Source organism: Castanea sativa, chromosome 8 (genome assembly GCF_040712315.1).
Source record: "Castanea sativa cultivar Marrone di Chiusa Pesio chromosome 8, ASM4071231v1".
Taxonomy (NCBI): domain Eukaryota; kingdom Viridiplantae; phylum Streptophyta; class Magnoliopsida; order Fagales; family Fagaceae; genus Castanea; species Castanea sativa.
The window spans coordinates 56,238,392-56,257,045 of NC_134020.1; the positions used below are offsets into that span (position 1 = coordinate 56,238,392).

At 36.9% G+C, this 18,654-nt stretch overlaps 1 protein-coding gene across 3 annotated transcripts; it reads right to left on the bottom strand.

The window, feature by feature from the left end:
• Positions 1–309: 309 nt before the first annotated feature.
• LOC142607443 (katanin p80 WD40 repeat-containing subunit B1 homolog KTN80.4) lies at positions 310–17,904 on the bottom strand. Of its 3 annotated transcripts, none has more exons than XM_075778944.1 (19): positions 17,411–17,904; positions 17,070–17,329; positions 16,745–16,875; positions 16,445–16,562; positions 16,051–16,277; positions 15,247–15,349; positions 12,578–12,648; positions 12,390–12,464; positions 12,158–12,301; positions 11,803–12,034; positions 11,146–11,619; positions 10,241–10,300; positions 10,038–10,159; positions 8,704–8,838; positions 5,852–5,926; positions 5,584–5,696; positions 1,126–1,242; positions 963–1,031; positions 310–858 (listed from the first exon to the last, which is right to left on the bottom strand). In XM_075778944.1, the coding sequence occupies exons 2-19, from the start codon at positions 17,095–17,097 to the stop codon at positions 795–797; spliced, it is 2,358 nt and encodes a 785-aa protein (XP_075635059.1). In that variant the 5' UTR covers positions 17,098–17,329; positions 17,411–17,904; the 3' UTR covers positions 310–794. The 3 variants fall into 3 exon arrangements, with proteins under 3 accessions (XP_075635059.1, XP_075635058.1, XP_075635057.1); XM_075778943.1 differs by having other exon boundaries at positions 310–855; positions 11,089–11,619; XM_075778942.1 differs by having other exon boundaries at positions 11,089–11,619.
• Between the last annotated feature and the right edge of the window lie 750 nt (positions 17,905–18,654).

Here is an 18,654-nt window from a genome sequence, read left to right on the forward strand (position 1 = left end):
GCATATTCCCTTAACTCCCATCCCTGACAATTCCTCTGAATCTCTGATGGATGGGCAAGGATTGTATTTGAAATGCTTGCTTATGAATCTGCACTACATGGAGAAAGAACCAGTCTTTCTTTGATCGGCCTACTGGTCTCCACATTTTGCCTAAGCCAGACCTTTAATTACACAGATCGAGGAATGTGAGCCCAGAAAAATCATTAGTGAACTGGAAGGGGGATTGTTTAGTCAATTTTTTGGCTTACCAAACGAGCTTTGATTAAAGAAAATAAATTATAGAAAAAAATGAAATGATTAAAAAAAAAGTTAGAAAAAATTACGTAATTAACTATTAAAGGACACCACTCACAGGAAGGTATAAGGACACCTCTTATAGCACCGCCAATCCTTTTATAGAAGAAATATAATTCAAGAATTAAATCAGCACTAATGTAGCCAAGAGTTACATAATTTGTTGAGATATTGGGTTAGAGCGTAAACGGTGTGGATATCTTCCAGCAAGCATCTACTAGACAATCGCCAAAGCTGTGCAACAAGCAGCAGGTACAATGGCATATGCAATAACCTTCCAGATGCAGTTGAAACATGGAATTAGCAAGTTGTTAAGGCCTCCACTTAACATGAATATACATACAGGGCGGTGCAAATCAGGGCCAGCAACAACAGTGTTGTACTATTAAGGGTTGCATCAAGAGGGGTTAGACTGTTCAAGAGGTCGTATAACTCCCTCAAAGCAACAAAACAATTTCAAGTGAGCTGGAAATAAATGCACTTCCACACTGTTACTTTTGTCATGAAACTTCCTGCAAAGCTAGGTTTAACTCCTGTGCTGACTTTGCAACTGTTCCCCCTCTTCTATGGGTAAAAAGAGAGCAGGAATAAGGAAAATGACATCTCAGGAAAAAGTAAATAACATTATAATAGAGCAGTCAAACGACTAAATAAATTACATTAGGTACCTGGTAAGGGACAGTAGGCAGCGTTTGACTTTTTCAAGCTCTATAAAGCATTGGTTGCACCGCTCCAGTCTATGATATGAATTAAGAAGTAGCCAGCCAAAATGCTTAATATCTATATATTGAATTATCAGGGGAAAAAAAATGTAGATGAAGCTAAACACACCTTTGCTCGGCCTCAATATCTACACCAACAGATGACGATGCTGATAAGGTTGAATAGATGACTGAACCAAATATTCTGACCAGCTTTAGCAGCATGTCCAAAGAGATGCTTAGATGCCTAATTATGGTCAGACTGTCAGATAGTGGCCAATCAACCGCTAGATTGTGAACATAACTAAACTAAAAATCATTATATTACAATGTAAGTGTAAAAGGTTGAGAGGCTCAAGCCAAGGCTCCAAAAAGATTTATTTCTTCATGTGGACGGCTGTTTGGGGAATGATCCTGACAAATGATAATCTCATGAAAAGAGGAATTACTCTAGTAGATTGGTGTAGAATGTGTAGGTGCAGTAAAAAGACTGGATCATTTTTTTTAGATTGTAAAATTACATATGCATTGTAGAGTTGTCTGTATTTGCGGTTTCATTGGTAAAGGCCAAAGTAGCGTTGATCTCCTATCTAGATGGACTTTGTTTCACAAACACTCTTTTTGTTTGAGATCTAGCCCCCTTATGCCTATCTGAACACTGGATAAAGAGGAACCATCAAACGAACTATCACATTAGGGAATGTTTTGATATACACATTACAAATTTAAACATAAAAATAGAAAGGCATGTTCCAAAAGAACTATCACACCTTCGAAAAACATAAAAGGTTCCAAAGTATTCATCAGATTTTATGCCTTAAAAATACATGAAAGGGTATTGACTATCTTTTCTTTTTTGATAGGTAATCAAAGATTTATTTCATAATTGCAACTCCTACAAATTGACTATCAACTCCTACAAACTGCAAGTCTCAAAAGCCAGTTGCATATCCTCAAATCTTTCACGTGCCAGGATAAAGGGGAAGCAAAGAGGGGTTTCCTACAACCAAACTAAACCTATCCTTGCAATAGTGACAAGGGAAAAGATTTATAAAAAATAAAATAAAAAAACATTCAATTGGATGGCCCAAGAGTGGTTTAAACAAGAAAATACAACTGTATCTCTATATATGATAAAAGTAAGGGAAAACCATACAGAAACTACCTTATTCATACACATATCAAAAAGTCTAAGGACAATTAATTTCACAACTGCCAAAGTGACAGTTTGCAATTGGCTTGAATAAGGTAGTTTCTGTATGGTTTTCCCTTACTTTTATCATATATAGAGATACAGTTGTATTTTCTTGTTTAAACCACTCTTGGGCCATCCAATTGAATGTTTTTTTATTTTATTTTTTATAAATCTTTTCCCTTGTCACTATTGCAAGGATAGGTTTAGTTTGGTTGTAGGAAACCCCTCTTTGCTTCCCCTTTATCCTGGCACGTGAAAGATTTGAGGATATGCAACTGGCTTTTGAGACTTGCAGTTTGTAGGAGTTGATAGTCAATTTCCTGGAGACAAAAATCTAGGATGTTATGTATCAAGGAAGGGGATAATAACACCAAGTTCTTTCACAAAATGGCTAACTCCCATAGAAGGTCTAATCTTTTAAGGAACTTGGAGGTAGAGGGGGTGGTCTTTGAGGAGGCCTCCGAGGTAACTTACCAAGTTGTACAATTTTATAAAAAGTTGTACAAGGAGACTGAGGAGTGGAGGCCTTTGGTGGAGGGCTTGAATTTTGATCGTATTGGGAATATGGAGAGGGCTTGGCTTGATAGGAAGTTTGAGAGAGAGGAGATTCTTCAAGTTGTTAGGGATTTGGAAGGGGACAAAGCCCCAGGTCCGGATGGGTTTACTATGGCGTTCTATCATCATTGTTGGAAGGTAGTGGAGAAAGATGTCCTAGCGGTCTTTGAAGAGTTTTTTCACCATTGCAAGTTTGAAAAATCCCTCAATGCGACTTTCATTGCTTTAATTCCTAAAAAGAATGGTGCCTCCAATATTAGAGATTTCCGTCCTATAAGTTTGGTCGGGAGTGTGTATAAAATCTTGGCCAAGGTCTTGGCTAATCGCTTGAGAGTGGTTTTAGATCAGTTGATTTCTGAGAATCAGAATAGCTTTGTGGGCGGGAGACAAATCCTAGACTCGGTTCTCATTGCAAATGAGTGTGTGGACAGTCGTGGGAAGAGCAGGGTTCCTGGAGTCATTTGTAAGCTCGACATGGAGAAAGCTTACGATCATGTGAATTGGGAGGTGTTGTTGTATCTGCTGAATAGGATGGGTTTTGGAGCGAAGTGGTGTAAGTGGATTCGTTCTTGTATATCCACAGTTCAGTTCTCTGTTTTGATTAATGGGTCTCCAGCTGGTTTCTTTGGCAGCTCTAGGGGTTTACGACAAGGTGACCCGCTATCTCCTATGCTGTTCTTGATCTTGATGGAGGTGTTTAGTAGGATGTTGAGAAGAATGGAGGGAGCTGGCTTGATTCGTGGCTTTTATCTCGGGGGTAGGAGGGATGGTGGGAAACGTGTTTCTCATCTTTTATTCGCGGATGATACTATCCTTTTTTGTGATGCTGAGGTGGAGCAAATTCTCCATATTCGGTTGTTGCTCCTCAGCTTTCAGGCGGTTACTGGTTTGAAGGTCAATGTGCATAAGAGCGAGATGGTTCCTATAGGGGAGGTTGGTGATGTGCATGCTCTGGACTCGATATCTGGGCACACGAGTGGATCTTTACCTATGTTGTATCTTGGCATGCCGCTGGGGGCTTCTCACAATTCCCCTGCAATTTGGAATACAATTTTGGAAAATTTCAAGCGGAAATTATCTGGGTGGAAGAAGTTGTATCTGTCTAAGGGGGGTCGATTGATGTTACTCAAGAGTACACTTTCTAGTCTTCCGACTTACTTTCTATCGTTATTCACCATCCCCACTCTTGTGGCTAATAAAATTGAAAAGTTGCAAAGGGATTTCCTATGGGGAGATAGCAAGATTCATTTGGTAGGATGGGATAAAGTTTGTGCGCCTATAGCCAATGGTGGCTTAGGGATAAGAAAACTCACTACCTTCAATAGAGCTTTATTGGGGAAATGGTTGTGGCGGTTTGGAAAGGAAGAGGGTCGGTTATGGAGGCGGGTAGTTGCCTCAAAATACGGGGAAGACTGGGGGGGATGGACCTCAAAGCTGGGTAGGGGAGCTCATGGGTGTGGTTTGTGGAGAAGTATCCGTATGGGTTGGGAGGACTTCAGCAAAAATTGTCAGTTTGTGGCCGGTTTGGGAAATAGGGTGAGATTCTGGCAGGATGGGTAGTATGGGGATCAACCTTTTCAATTGGCTTTTCCAAGGCTGTATGGCATTGCCATTGATAAGGAGGCTTCTATTGAAGCTTCTTTGCATTGGCAGGGGGCGGAGGGTAGAAGATCTTGGAATGTTCGTTTTAGCAGATTTTTCAATGATTGGGAGATGGATGAAGGGCTGCATTTTCTTCGTATTTTGGGTGCTTTAAACCCTCCTATGGACGTTGGTGACCGGATGAGATGGAAATTGAAGCCTAATGGGGCTTTTGATATCCGGTCGTACTATTACAAATTAAGAAACTCCCCTTCAACTATCTTTCCTTGGAAAGCGATTTGGAGAGTAAAGGCCCCTAGGCGAGTTTCTTTTTTCGTTTGGTGTGTAGCTTGGAATAGGATCCTAACGGGAGACAATCTGAGATTGAGGAGATTGAATTTTGTGGATTGGTGCATAATGTGTCGTCATTGCGGAGAGACGGTAGATCACTTACTCCTTCATTGTGAGGTGGCCTATAGTTTATGGAGTTTTGTCTTCGGAACTTTCGGCCTGGCTTGGGTTATGCCTAGAATGATTTCAGACTTGCTCTTTGGTTGGTGGAATTGGCTGGGAAAGCATTCATCTCAGATCTGGAATTTAGTCCCGTTGTGCCTCCTTTGGTGTATTTGGAAGGAGCGGAATCGGAGGACTTTTGAGGATTTGGATTGCTCTAATGATCAGCTGCTTGTTTCTTTTAGTGGAACTCTTTTTGATTGGTCTCGGGCGTGGGGACTCACGTCTAGTGACTCCCTCCCTTCTTTCCTATGTTCCCTTTTCCTTTTGTAATCTTTTAGTTGTTTGGTTCTCTCTCTTGTCTCTCTTTGTTTTTCCTCTTGTTTTTTCTGGGTTGCTCTATGTTCTTCAGGCATAGAGTAGCTGCTTATTTATTTATATATATATCTCTTACTTATCAAAAAAAAAAAAAAGTAATGTCAGTGGTGATTTTGTGTGAAAGTGATGTATTACAAATTACAAGCTATCATCTCTACTAGAAGTGAAAAAAGTTGTGAAATTTGTTGCTGTAGGCTGTACCAAAGACATGGAACCTCAGAAAGAACATTATATCCTTCAGGTATTAGCCTTTTTTGGGTCCCACTCCAGAAAAATCTGGGAGAGATTAATGGTAGGCAGCCTTATCCCTAATTTTTTGAGAGCCTAATTCCTAGATTTAAATTTATGACACATTGCTTGGGTGGATGGGTGTTAACTAACTAGAAAAACAAATACCAGAAAGAAAACACAGCCAAAAATTCTTACCTATCCGTCTCACTTTCAAGAAGGCCTGTGAGAAGTGGTAGAAGACACGTGAAAATATCCAGCGTGACGGTATCAATTTTCTGTGCCATAATGCTAACTACATCGGCAACAACCTGCAAACAGCAGCATACAGCAGGCACAAGGCAAGATCTCTTCAAAAACTAGTGCTAGAAAGTAAATTTATAGGAAAAGGAAAATAATAATAATAATAATAATAATAATAATAATAATAATAATAATAATAGTAATAGAGCTAAGATATACTTACAGCATGATCAGCCATTTTCCCCATTGCACCAATAACCCCCTTAACATCATTCCTTTCCCAATATCTATAAATCACCTACAAATAATTAGACACCAGGTTCAACATTAGTTGATGTTAGCAAACTGATAATAAACATAAGCCAAATCTAGGTCATATCAAGTCAATCAAATTGGGCACTACTTATTAGTAAAAGAACACACGTAACAAGATTTACAGAAGCAGCATGCTGTTCACTCCTACCTTAAGACTTTCAATATTGCCCTATTGATTGATAGGCATTTAGACAAAAACCATTTAAGCAAGAAACAAAACTGTGGAACCAATGGCAAATCTAGAGAAATAGAACAAAGCATGAATAATTCAAGATTTAGATTAAATGATGATAAAAATGTTTTAAAAAACAAAAATATGATAAATGCCTTTGGAACAGATAATTTCTTAGCAGAAAATCACATTGAAATTTAATTAGCTTTATTTTGACTAAAACTCACCAATAAATGGAAAAATTTTAAAGCCAAAACTCGCTAATAAATTGCTCAAAAACAGAGTAATCATAAACCTTAAGGTAAGGCAAGACAAACAACATAGCTTCCACCAAATTAAAGTTACTTATTACGTCAACTTCCCATTTTTCTTCCCAAACAACTGATCAAGAAGAAAATATACAGCAAATTGCCATCTAAAGAAATCTTAACTTGAAGAAAGCACCTGGACACAAGACCAAGTTACATAATATACAAGAGACTAATTATACACAAAACAAACACATCAGCAAACCAATTTTCTAGAACAGGATATGGGACACTGGGGATCCAGTATTTCAGAAACGCATAATCTTACTATATCCTTCTACTACTATCATGCTCTTAGATAATTACATATTTTCCCTCAATAAGATTTGAACATAAGACCTACTTGAGTCCCACCCTTTTTCCCTTACCATAAATACTCATTCCCATACAAAAACCATCATTCTGTAGCTTGATCAAACCATGACTACAACTCATAGGCCATGTCTATGATGTCAAAAATAATATCATATTCTTTTGGACAAAAAATTCATCAGAATTGCTGGACCAACCAAAGGCCTTCTCAACAGTGTATACCATGATGGTAGCCTGATAATATACAGTCAACCCTCGACAATAACCACCATGGATTTACAGAGTTAATGAAGACTAAGTTTCACTATGCTTTTCAATGATAGCAAAGGTATCCTGGCATCTAGCTTCCAGAATGTACAAGCACTCCATTAAAATATATTTTCCATTTACACACACACACACATGTATATATTTGAAAAAGGGAAAAGCTTACAAACACATAAACTAGCCTATACAATTACAATAACAAATTAGGCTCTAAAAGAAAGAGCTTATGAAATATACAATGGAGTGCTCGTCACTAGTTCCAAGAATACGAGGCCACTCGATCAACATTGTTGGTGCTTATGAATGCTTCAACTCCACAATAGACATGTCCACACCAATGTAGGTGTGATTGTTCCTCTTCCCAATTCTGCTCACATTAGACATAATAGAGCTAACTTCCAAGCAAATGAGTCACCATGCTTACCAACAATATTTTTAGCAAAACAATTCAACTGATTCCAAGAGCAAGCGCATAACTATATTCCCAAAAGATAAGTGGGTATAGGAAGTCGTGTTGCTGAAATCTATCCATCCCAGTTATTAAAAGCAAAGACAACCCAAAAATAAAACAAAACCCTTTCATGAAACCATGCAGCACGCCATAAAAACAATAATTCATAATCTATTAGGCAATTGGTGCTCATGGATAATGTTAATATTTAAAGATTTCTTGAAATTTTATTTAATCATTGGTAGGTAACAGAGTTATTAAAGGCCCCTAGACGTGTTTCTTTTTTTGTTTGGTGTGTAGCTTGGAATAAGATCCTAATGGGAGATAATTTGAGATTGAGGAGATTGAATTTTGTGGATTGATGCACTATGTGCCGTCATTGTGGAGAGGCGGTAGACCACTTACTTCTTCATTGTGAGATGGCTTATTTGTTATGGAGCTTTGTTTTTATAACTTTTGGCTCATCTTGGGTTATTCCTAGATCGATCCCAGACTTGCTTTTTGGATGGTGGAATTGGTTGGGGAAGCATTCATCTCAGATCTGGAACTTAGTCCCGTTGTGCATCCTATGGTGTATTTGGAAGGAACGGAATCGGAGGACTTTTGAGGATTTAGATAGCTCCAGTGATCAGTTGCTTGCTTCTTTTAGTGGAACTCTTTTTGATTGATCTCGGGCGTGGGGACTCACGTCTAGTGATTCCCTCCCTTCTTTTCTTTGCTCCCTTTTTCTTTTGTAATTTTTTAGTTGTTTGGTTTTCTCTTTTGTTTCTCTCTATTTTCTTCTTCTTGTATTATCTGGGTTTGCTCTATGTTCTTCATACATAGAGTAGCCTTTTGTATATATATCATTCTTACTTATAAAAAAAAAACAGAGTTATTAAAAGCATCCACCATGCACAAAGCCAGTTCCCCATGGAAAATTAAATATTGCAGATGATTTATTATAAATGTTAATTATTAGAGTGTCCAACTGTGAAATCCTGAAAGCCAATGTGGGATGTATATACTCAAGTATATTCTCATAATCCTCATAAGAGATTCACTAGGCATTTGAAAAAAAGAACATATCACAATAAGAATATCGTTCAGACAACCCCACACTTTAAACTAATAAAATTTATACCCCACTCAGTTTCCCCATAGTATAAAGGCAGTATAACCATAAGAAATTTATGTAAAGGATCAAGATATATATATAGAACTAATAATGGCCTCCAATAAACCATGAGCAAAACTTCATTCAAGATCACCTGCAACTTGGCTGAACGAGACTGCATAGAGCTGACAAATTGGTCATGTTGTTCCATTACATCTGCAATAGCATCCTCATCACTAGCAGACTCTGTTTCTTTCTCAGCAGACGGAGAATATCCTCTGTGTTTAAACTGTAAACAGAAATAAGATGGAATTAATAAGTGAAAGCTTAATCCAGAAGCTTTTTGTTTAAGTCCATTAATATAATATGGAACTTTATCCAAGTGTTTAAGCCATTAATGTTATGCTAATAACTTAATTTTGTTATTACTGTCCAATATGGAACTTAACAACTCAATCACATAGCCAGTGTTTATTTTTCTAAAAATCTTCTCATTCACATGGGAGACTCTACCTACCTTTGCTTGGAATGGGTGACTTGCACAATTCTCTTTTTTTTCATCTAAACAAGCAAAATAGAGCTTTAACCCCTACAGACATGCTACTTATACAACAGTACAACTATCAAGTAGATTAGGCAAAGAAGCAAAAGAAAATACACCCGAAATATTTATCCACTCAGACAAAGTCTTGAGGAATAAGAGGTTCAGGTCATGGATAATTCCCTTGGAAAAGCATTTGGAAGCCTAAAGTCCAAACAAAGGTGGCATTCTTTCTTTGGGTTGCTTCATTGGGAAGATCTTAACAGAAAATAACTTAGGAAGCGAAACACTGTATTTTTAAGCTGGTGTTTTATGTGTAAGGGGAGTGGGAGACCGGATTACTTAATCTTGCATTGTCCTATTGCAAGAGAATTGTGGAACATGGTATTTTTTCTCCTTGAGGTTTGGTAGGTGATGCCTGGAAGAGTTGATGATTTACTAGTTTGCTGGCAAGGTCAATTTGGGTGACATTGGAATAGCGCTATATGGAATGCAATCCCTCACTGCTTATCATGGTTCATATGGAAGGAAAGAAATGTAAGAAACTTTGACAAGTGAGAGAACAATTCTAGGGCAGCATTAGGAAGTCTCTCATTCTCAAACTTATTAGTGTTTATTCATCATTGAAATTTTAGCAATGTTTATTATGTTGTACATCTAGCATACTTCCCAAGTACATGATGCCTTTCTAGTTTCTAATGAAAGTATTATTAATTAAAAAGAGCACAGTGGAGAGTAAGATTGTGGGTTCAGTATCACCAGGTGCATCGTAATTTACCAATCCCTGTATATATATATGATCCAGCAAAATGGCATTCATCAAGAATTTCAATAGTACAGTATGTATTCTCTTAAACTATAACATATTAGCATTTTGATGCTAGTCAAAATGTGAAGGAAGGAAACATTAAAAGAAAAGGTATAACACATTTGAGATATGGTCATACCGCATTGAAGGGGAGCATGCTAGCTGTAGAGACAGAAGCAGGGGGAATACTGGAGGTAGGTTCCTCATAATTAGGAGATCTTTCCCTTTTCTCCCAATTCACAACAAGTGAACGCGTTCTACCTGAATATTGTGTTATGTACCATTAGTGGTACTTCATAAGATCACTCAAAAATATCAATAATATGTAAGAATAACTTTTACCTGCTTTTTGACTTTCAATAGAGCATGCATCTCTGTTCAACTTATGCCCCCGAGTATCATCTTCAAAAATATATATATAATTAAAATTAAAAAAGGGAATTTAAGCAGTAGGTGGACAATTCAATCTCAAGTCAAGTCACAGGTGTAAAATTTAAGACAAGATAGATCCAAAACCAATGGCAAATGAGAGCCACAAATCATCCCAACATAACAAAATCTTATGAAGCAGAAAAACATCACAAAAGGGCAATTGATCCTAATCAATCATTAGTGAATGTAAATGACTAAATGTACAATGTTATCTCTAATTTATAGTCATGCCCCCCCCCCAAACCCACAAAAAGGGGGAAAATACACACACACACACACACACACACACACATATATATATCACCCTAGTTGGACCATATCTCAAAGTAGTTTGTTATTCGAATTTTTCTAAACTTGCTACACATGCCATCGGCTTTACTTTCATACAAGTCTGACATAGCCCTTTCTTTAAGTGACTAATGATTGTCGATTGCATTATAATTGATGATAATTTTTTTCTGAGTTTTATTCCTCTTTCCTATGGATGTCCATATGCTAAACTTCCCATTCTTACTTTTACAGATGAGATATTTCCATCAGGACACAGAACCTCATGGTAGTAATTGGGTCTGGTCACATTGAAAATATTTCACTAGAGAATTTTAACTTTTAATCATGAAGAAAAAGAGGAGTCAAAATGTAAAGCAAAAGGAAATAAATGTTAGGCAACATATTGTAATTATCCTGACCAACAATCAGCCAGAAATGATATGTATAAATCAAACAATTTGGTAGATGCAATTCTAAAGATAACATACAACTTGCATGCTGATAGCTAGCAGCTGACTCTGTCATTGAATTCATTTCATGCTTACTATGTCCAATAAATCTATCATCCTTCATGCTCCTTTCTTCAGCAGATACTCCTTGAGTCAAGCTTTTAGCAACAGGAAGTATATTCCTATCTGTCCCACTGCTTAATTCAGCAGCCTTAGAACCTGTAAATTCAGGCACAACTGAGACAATTTGTTTATCCACTTCATCTCTGCTATTTGATAGTTTTCGGAAATCAGTTGCCTTTGACTGCAAAGAAAATGGCATTGTTCTTGCAGCTAGACCAACTTCCTTTCGGGAATCAGCTGCTTGCTCTGACCTCATATTGGTTCTTGGGACAATTACAGGTATCACATCCAATTTGTTAATAACTGGAACACTGGTAGTTGACTGAGCCTTTGTGGAATTCCTTTTTGGAGCTGTTCCACTAGGGACTGCCATAGAACTAGCAGGAACTGCTTTTGGACTGGCATTAAAACTGATCCTCTGAGGAGTACCAGGTACACTTCCTGTGGCTTCAACCATAACAAAGAACCAGAAATGAGAAAATCTGACGATAATTAAAAATATTATACCTAGTAAATGATTTCAAAAATGAAAATTTCAAAAGAAAGGCAAAAGGCTAGTCAACCAAAAATCAATAACTGGTGAGCTTTAAGAGGGAAAAATGATAATAAATAAAGAACAATGCTACATACATGCCAAAAGTTTTGGTTCCTTAATAGGATCTGAATTTTGAGAAACTGACAACCTCCCAAGAGATTTTGCTTCCTTCACTAAAGGATCTGAATTTTGTGAAACAGCTGGCCGACCCAAACTAGCCTTAGCAGTGTTCTCATTTAGTACTGACAGATTCCCACTTGAAGAAGATTTAGATTCTGAATGGCCATTTAATCTTGTAACATTACTAATTGCATATGGTTCTATGCGCTGTGCAAGAGTTAAGAAGTTGCAAGCAACACATCAGTTCAAAATAAAAATCCAACACAGCCAGCACTGAAAGACAAGAAAAGACACATTCATAGGTAGAAAGGAGGATAATCTGAGTAATACCGAGATATCTACAACCCATACTCCAACACAACTCTGATTGTACGAGCAACCAAGAAGCTTTCCCTCATGAACATTAAGATCTGACAATCTAGACCATCCCACATCCACAGCATCATGGCTTCTTATTGGTTCCCATGAGAAAACCTATAAAGCAGGACAAAATTAAATGAAAAAAGCGCCACTAGCTTAACACGTCACCTTTGTAAATAGATGAACCATCACTAGAGCTTACCTTCAAACTTTCATGCAAACCACATAGTAGGGTCCTCCCATCAGGATTAAAAGTCAAACAACGAACTCCAGTTGTCTGCAATAGCAATGAAAAAAGTCATACAGATCACTTCCCCGTCACAAAAATCTAAAACTGAAAATTTCAACATTCAACTTTATGAGCAATAATGCCATAAGACATAAAAATACCTCTGGTCCAGCTGAACCAATGAGCTCAAAGGTTTCAAGGTCCCAAAATTTAACAGTCCTGTCTGCTGAACCTGTGTGAGGGATAAAATAAATAAGTAAATATATATATACCAAAAATAAAATCATTCAGAAGTGATGTGTGGGTTTCGGGGATTATACAGGTACATTTAGATTTAAGAGGGTCATGCATGCAAATGTAAAAAACTATTGAAAAGAAACACATGCAAATGTAAATAAAAAGAAAAGAACAAAGTTTAACTCCAAACTAGTTTGGGAGGAATTTCCTCCAACCCACTACATGGCATTTCAAATGAGTATCCACGTGTACTTTTAGTCAAATGATTTATTTAGAAGTCATGTGACTTATTTAAATGATTTAATGAGTCATATGATTTAATACATGCAGATGGTCATATGAACCACCACATAATAGGTTGGAGGAGATTCCTCCAACCAGGTTTGGAGGAAATCTTTATCCAAAAGGAAAAGTTGCTAAGATCTATGGGATGACTAGACTTTTATTTTAAAAATGACTAGATAGTTATGGATCATTATAATATATTCCTTTAGACATTCAAACCTATCTTAAAAGGAGTAAGCACTCAAATACTATAAACCCATCTAAGAATATCAGATCTTCTTTGTGTCGTCAAGTCTTTGCACTTTAGGCTTTGTGTCTAAGCATGAAAATCATGTTAGTAATCCTTTTCATTTAGTAGATTCAGATATTTGGGGTCCACTAAAAGCTTCTTCATATTTGGGATTTAGGTATTTTGTCATTTTTTGTTGATCATTCTAAAGTTACTTCTCTTATAAAAGGACAATCAAAATCATACTTAATTTTCAACCATTTTATACGGAAATAAAGACAGCCTGATACTTCAATTCATAAATTTGAGTCTGATAATGCACGTGAATATTTTCATACATCTTTGTCTTATCATTTTTTTTTTTATAAGTATCTTTGTCTAAACTTTTGATGATGATGGCATGATCAACCAGTCTTTTTTCTTTTCTTTTTTTAATAATTTGATAGTTGGGGGAGGGGAAATTTGTATCCTGGATGTCTCGGTAGAAAACAATAGGAGGTGCCAAGCAATAAGGCTCTTGACTAATCCACCAGTCTCCCTGTCCATATTCTCCAAAAGTAAATAGTGTGGCAGAGCGCAAGTTTTGACATTTTATGGAAGTTACTCATGCATTGTTATTTTATGAGTGTTGCCAAATCATATTGGAGTGATGCAGTATTGACGGCTTACTATCTTATTGATAGCATGTCTTAGGTCATTCTTGGTGGTCAAAAATCATATACTGTATTGTATTGACAGCTTGCTATCGTATTGATAGCATGTCTTAGGTCATTCTTGGTGGTCAAAAATCTTATCCTGTATTGTCTCCTAAAAGACTTCTGTCTCATTTACAAAGATATTTGGGTGCATTTTCTATGTTCACAATTTAGGTCCACAGGTGATGAACTTGATCTAGATCAATAAAGTATGATTTTCTTAGAGCATTCTTCACCTATGGTTTGCTATCCCTTGGTTAGATGTTACATTACTTGAGTCTACCTCTAATTTTTCTTCTCCCTCCAATATTGAGGGTTCTCCTTGTCTCCCTCACTTGACTTCGTTAACTCCTTGAACCACTCCTAAGAAACCACTAAAAATTTGTTGCTATCAAAACTCACCTCCAATTAAGAGAATTTCCTAGGGTAAACTTGAGCAAGTAGAAAAGTATGAAGCAGACTGTTGTCTCCTGATCCAGTGCAGTGATTGAGTATAGGTCTATGACCCATACATCATGTGAACTTATGTGGATTAAGCATCTTCTCAAGGAATTGAGGTTGCAATTGCTTATGTGCAACAATAAAGTAATGATTCATATTGCTTTTAATCCTATGTTCCATGAGTAGAACAAGCATAAAGAGGTGGATTGTCATCTTTTTTCAAGAAAGAGAAGAAAGAGGTGTAATTGCCACTAAGTATGTCTCTACAGGAACTCAGGCAGCAAAAAGTTCACTAAGCCTGTAGGCAAGACACATTTGGATTTGTTGTGTTTGGATTTGATATGTAACAAGATAAAATTATATGTACATAGTTTGAGGGGGAGTGTTAGGAATATATAATAGTAAGAGACAAAAAGTGAACTACCATTGTAATTACCTATATATAATGTATGTGCGCGCTAGGGTAAATTAATTAAACCGTAAATACACTTGCCAAAACATAACAAGTGCATAGAATTTTTTTTTTTTGGATAAATATAGTAATAAGAACACATGCCATTCAAACCCAAAGATATTATAGCCAAAACCATAGGTTGTTTTGTTTAACTTTGCTTGGTGTCTTACACTTGGTTTAGCCATCAGAATCAAGTTTGGGTTTCAAAAAAAATATTAGGTTTCCATTCGAACCCAAAGATATTATAGCCAAAACCTTAGGTTGTTTTATTTAGCTTTGCTTGGTGTCTTACACTTGGTTTAGCTATCAAAATCAAGTTTGGGTTTCAAAGAAAATATTAGGTTGCCATATATTACTCTTCTTGGCAATTCATTGCATGCAATACATCAAAAAGTAAATGAACAAATAAATCACCAACAATATCATGGGGGATAGAAACAGCATATGTGATAATAATAACAGAGTCGTAAATAAACAAGAAAAGCTAACCAGTTGCCAGCAAAAACTCATGTGGATGAAAGTCTATGCACTGAATTTGGCCTTCATGACACTTGAAATCATGCAACAGCTTTCCAGCGGTCAGATCCCACAACTGTTAAGAAGGGCATATCATTAAGTCTATTTTAAAATAAAATAAAAAAATCTATTAACAAAGGTATAAAGGTGTTTATCTATGTAGCCAAGACACTGAAATGTAGAAATCAATCCACTATACTTAGCCCTCATATCACCATCATGAAATAGCTTTCCAGCAGTCAGATCCTGCTGTTAATGTATGTATGTCTAGGTAGATTAGTTCTGCATATATGCATCTAGCCATGCAACACAAGCACTGAAAAAGAGCACCAACTTGGGGGGCCAATATTGATATGAACTTTAAGAAAGTCTGTTCCTGCCACATGCAGCTCAAGTGGCAAGACATGCCAGGCTCTAAAATAACTTACAAGTCACTCAATTGGGGTGCATTAACGTGCATCATGCAGCCCATTAAATCATAATGTAAGGCATTTATGGCCCCTTTCCTACCCTCCAAGCTCATGATGCATGCGTGTATACTGTGCACACAGGCACACAAATGTGCATGAAAATGCAACAAGCACCTTACAGTGTGCATCCAGCTCAAGAAACTGTTAAATAAGTTTCTTTTTCACACAGGTCTACAAGATTAAAAAGTGGCAGGTTCTATTTTGGTTTTTTTTTTAGGGGGGGGGGGGGGGGGGGTGTTTGGTGTGGGACTTCTTGTTTCATCTTCATCAGAAGACAGTGAATTATTGATAAATTCTAAGTTCTAACCTTGACAGTGTTGTCCTCACCACCAGATACAACCCAACGGCCATCTGGGGTAAATCTGATTGCATTCACCCCTCGAGTGTGACCCTTGTATGTGTGGATACACCCCTTCTTTCTGATATCCCATATCTTCAGATTCGTATCCAAAGAGCCAGATGCAAAGAACTCCCCAAAGGGATGAAAGTCAACAGATATGCAATTGGATCTGTGACCCGTAAGTGTACGAACAACTGCATACAAAATCACATTGCAATGACAGCATAAGATTGATAACCAAGGCACTAATTGAGGTCTGATAAGGAAAGTCATTCTCAAAATCAGAGCCATAGAATTGTTCTGTATAGGCCCAAAGAAATTGGGATATAGAAATTTTTTTAATTTAAAAAAAAAAGCATACTCTTTGCCTCCTCTAAATCCCAAAGCTTGATTGTACCACTAGCGGCTCCTGCAGCAACTAACACCTCTGAAGAATCAAAGCTTACGGAATCAATTCCACTTGTATGTCCAGACAAACTCTGGGTATGAAGGCAAAAATAATAGGTTATAAACATAAGAATCATAGGTAGTGGTAGCAAAAGTGACCTAATCAGTAAATGTGCATTAATATGAGTTAAAACCACAACATAATAAGAATATGGTAAGATAGTTGAAAGGAAAGATAGAAGCAAAATAGATTTGAAAGTGATAGGATACGAACCAGGATGGCGTTGGGTTTGCCAATAGCCCAAAGATTGACCTTGTGATCCTCTCCGCCGGTGACTAGAACCCTGGACGACTTCCTGCCAATCTTGAGGCAATTCACAGCGGAAGAATGTGCTACAAATTCCTCTGTTTGATAGAGTGGTTAAGGCTAAATAACAATAAAAACAAAAGAAAAGAAAGAAGAAGATCTGCAAAACTGAATTGACAAGTAGGGACATTTTCAATGTCCAGAATGAAACCCTAGATAAACAACAATAATAACAATGATTTGAATTCTACAATATCAGTAGTATTAGCACAGATTAAAAAAAAAAGGATACGTAGCTTGTAGGCGCGTTTTGTAGTCATTTTGGCATGAAAGGGAATAATAAAAAATAAAAACAGAAACCCTAGCAATAGTAATTGCAAAATGAAAAGCAATTGGATTTAGGATTTAGGATTTAGGAGCAGACATCCGAAACGACGATTGATATCGGATTTTATTCAGCACCGTAAAAAGATCTCATTATACAGTCCCAGATCTCGACAACCCAGGCCAAATCACCACCATTTCAATGACCCCATTGTATGCATAAATTCACTATGAAGAAGAAGAAAGAAATGTCAGTAACTCTGAGAAGATCAGAATTCAGAAATGAAGACAATGATTGATTGAACTCACCTTTTTTTTTTTTCTTTTTTCTTTTTTGTAGAAAAAGAAAAGGAAAACTGAGAGAGCAGTTGAAGCTACTCCTCCTCCTCCTCCTCCTCGTCCACTCAGCAAAACCCTTTTTGGTTCGTTCTTCTTAATAACTCTGCTTTCTTGGCACTCAAATAAGGGAAAGAGTGTATGTACCTCGTAACTCCCAAAGCATCCAGATATTTTGATCCTAATAAGCGTCGTATTACTGTATGTATACTTCTTCTTTACTACTACTACTACTACTTAAATTTAAACTGGTAAGAGAGAGAGAGAGAGAGAGAGAGAGAAGTATTTAGATTTTAGAAAGAAATTGGGGTTTCAATTTATGAGGAGAGCTGCAACAACCCGGAAGAGCATTCACAGACACCGAAAGAGAAAGAGAAAGAGAACGCACTCAAAACAAAAGTTCTTAATTAAAACTCACACACCAGAACAGAAAATGAGATATGAATGAAATAGGAGGAGGCGCTTTCACGAGATTATTCATTGTGCTTGTGTCCCTCCTTTACGGCTTTACCTCTGCCTCTACCTCTCTCTCAAGTCTCGAGTAATTATTATTTAATATTAATAATAATATTATTATTATTATTATATTTATGTTCAAATTAATCTTCCATCTTAAAAAAAAGTGGGAAAAAGAAAAAAGGTAAAACATTTTAAGGAAATTTAAATGAAACGCCATGTGTCCCGTCCCGTGTGAAAACTACGTACCACGGGCCGGGTCTCTCTATCTGTCTCACCCACACCCACCTTCCAATTCCCCTTTGATTTTCACTCTCCCTCCCTCCTTTGAAATCAAATTCCACCAACACAACACTCTCACTCTTTCCTCCACATTTTCATACCCCACCATTTACCACCTTCTCTTTATCTCTCCTCCACCTCTCTTTTTCTTTTTCTTTTCTTTTCTTTTATTTACAATCCAATAAAATATTTCACTTCTGTTTTTTTTTTTTTTTTCTAGCATTTGTAGTGTGAGATCATTTTGCCGATGTGTCACACAACACCATTTTTAAATTAATAAATTGTTTTCACTTCTTTTTCTTTTCTTTCTTTCTAGGTTCTAGCATTTCAATTCAGCTACAGCTTGCTGCAGGTTCTAGCATTACATTTGCCATCAATAATATAATTCATTAAATAAAAATATATGTTAATCAAATGTTGGTAGTTTACTTTACGCCTCATTGCCTCAAGTTTAGTAGAAATATGGAGTTTTATCCGCC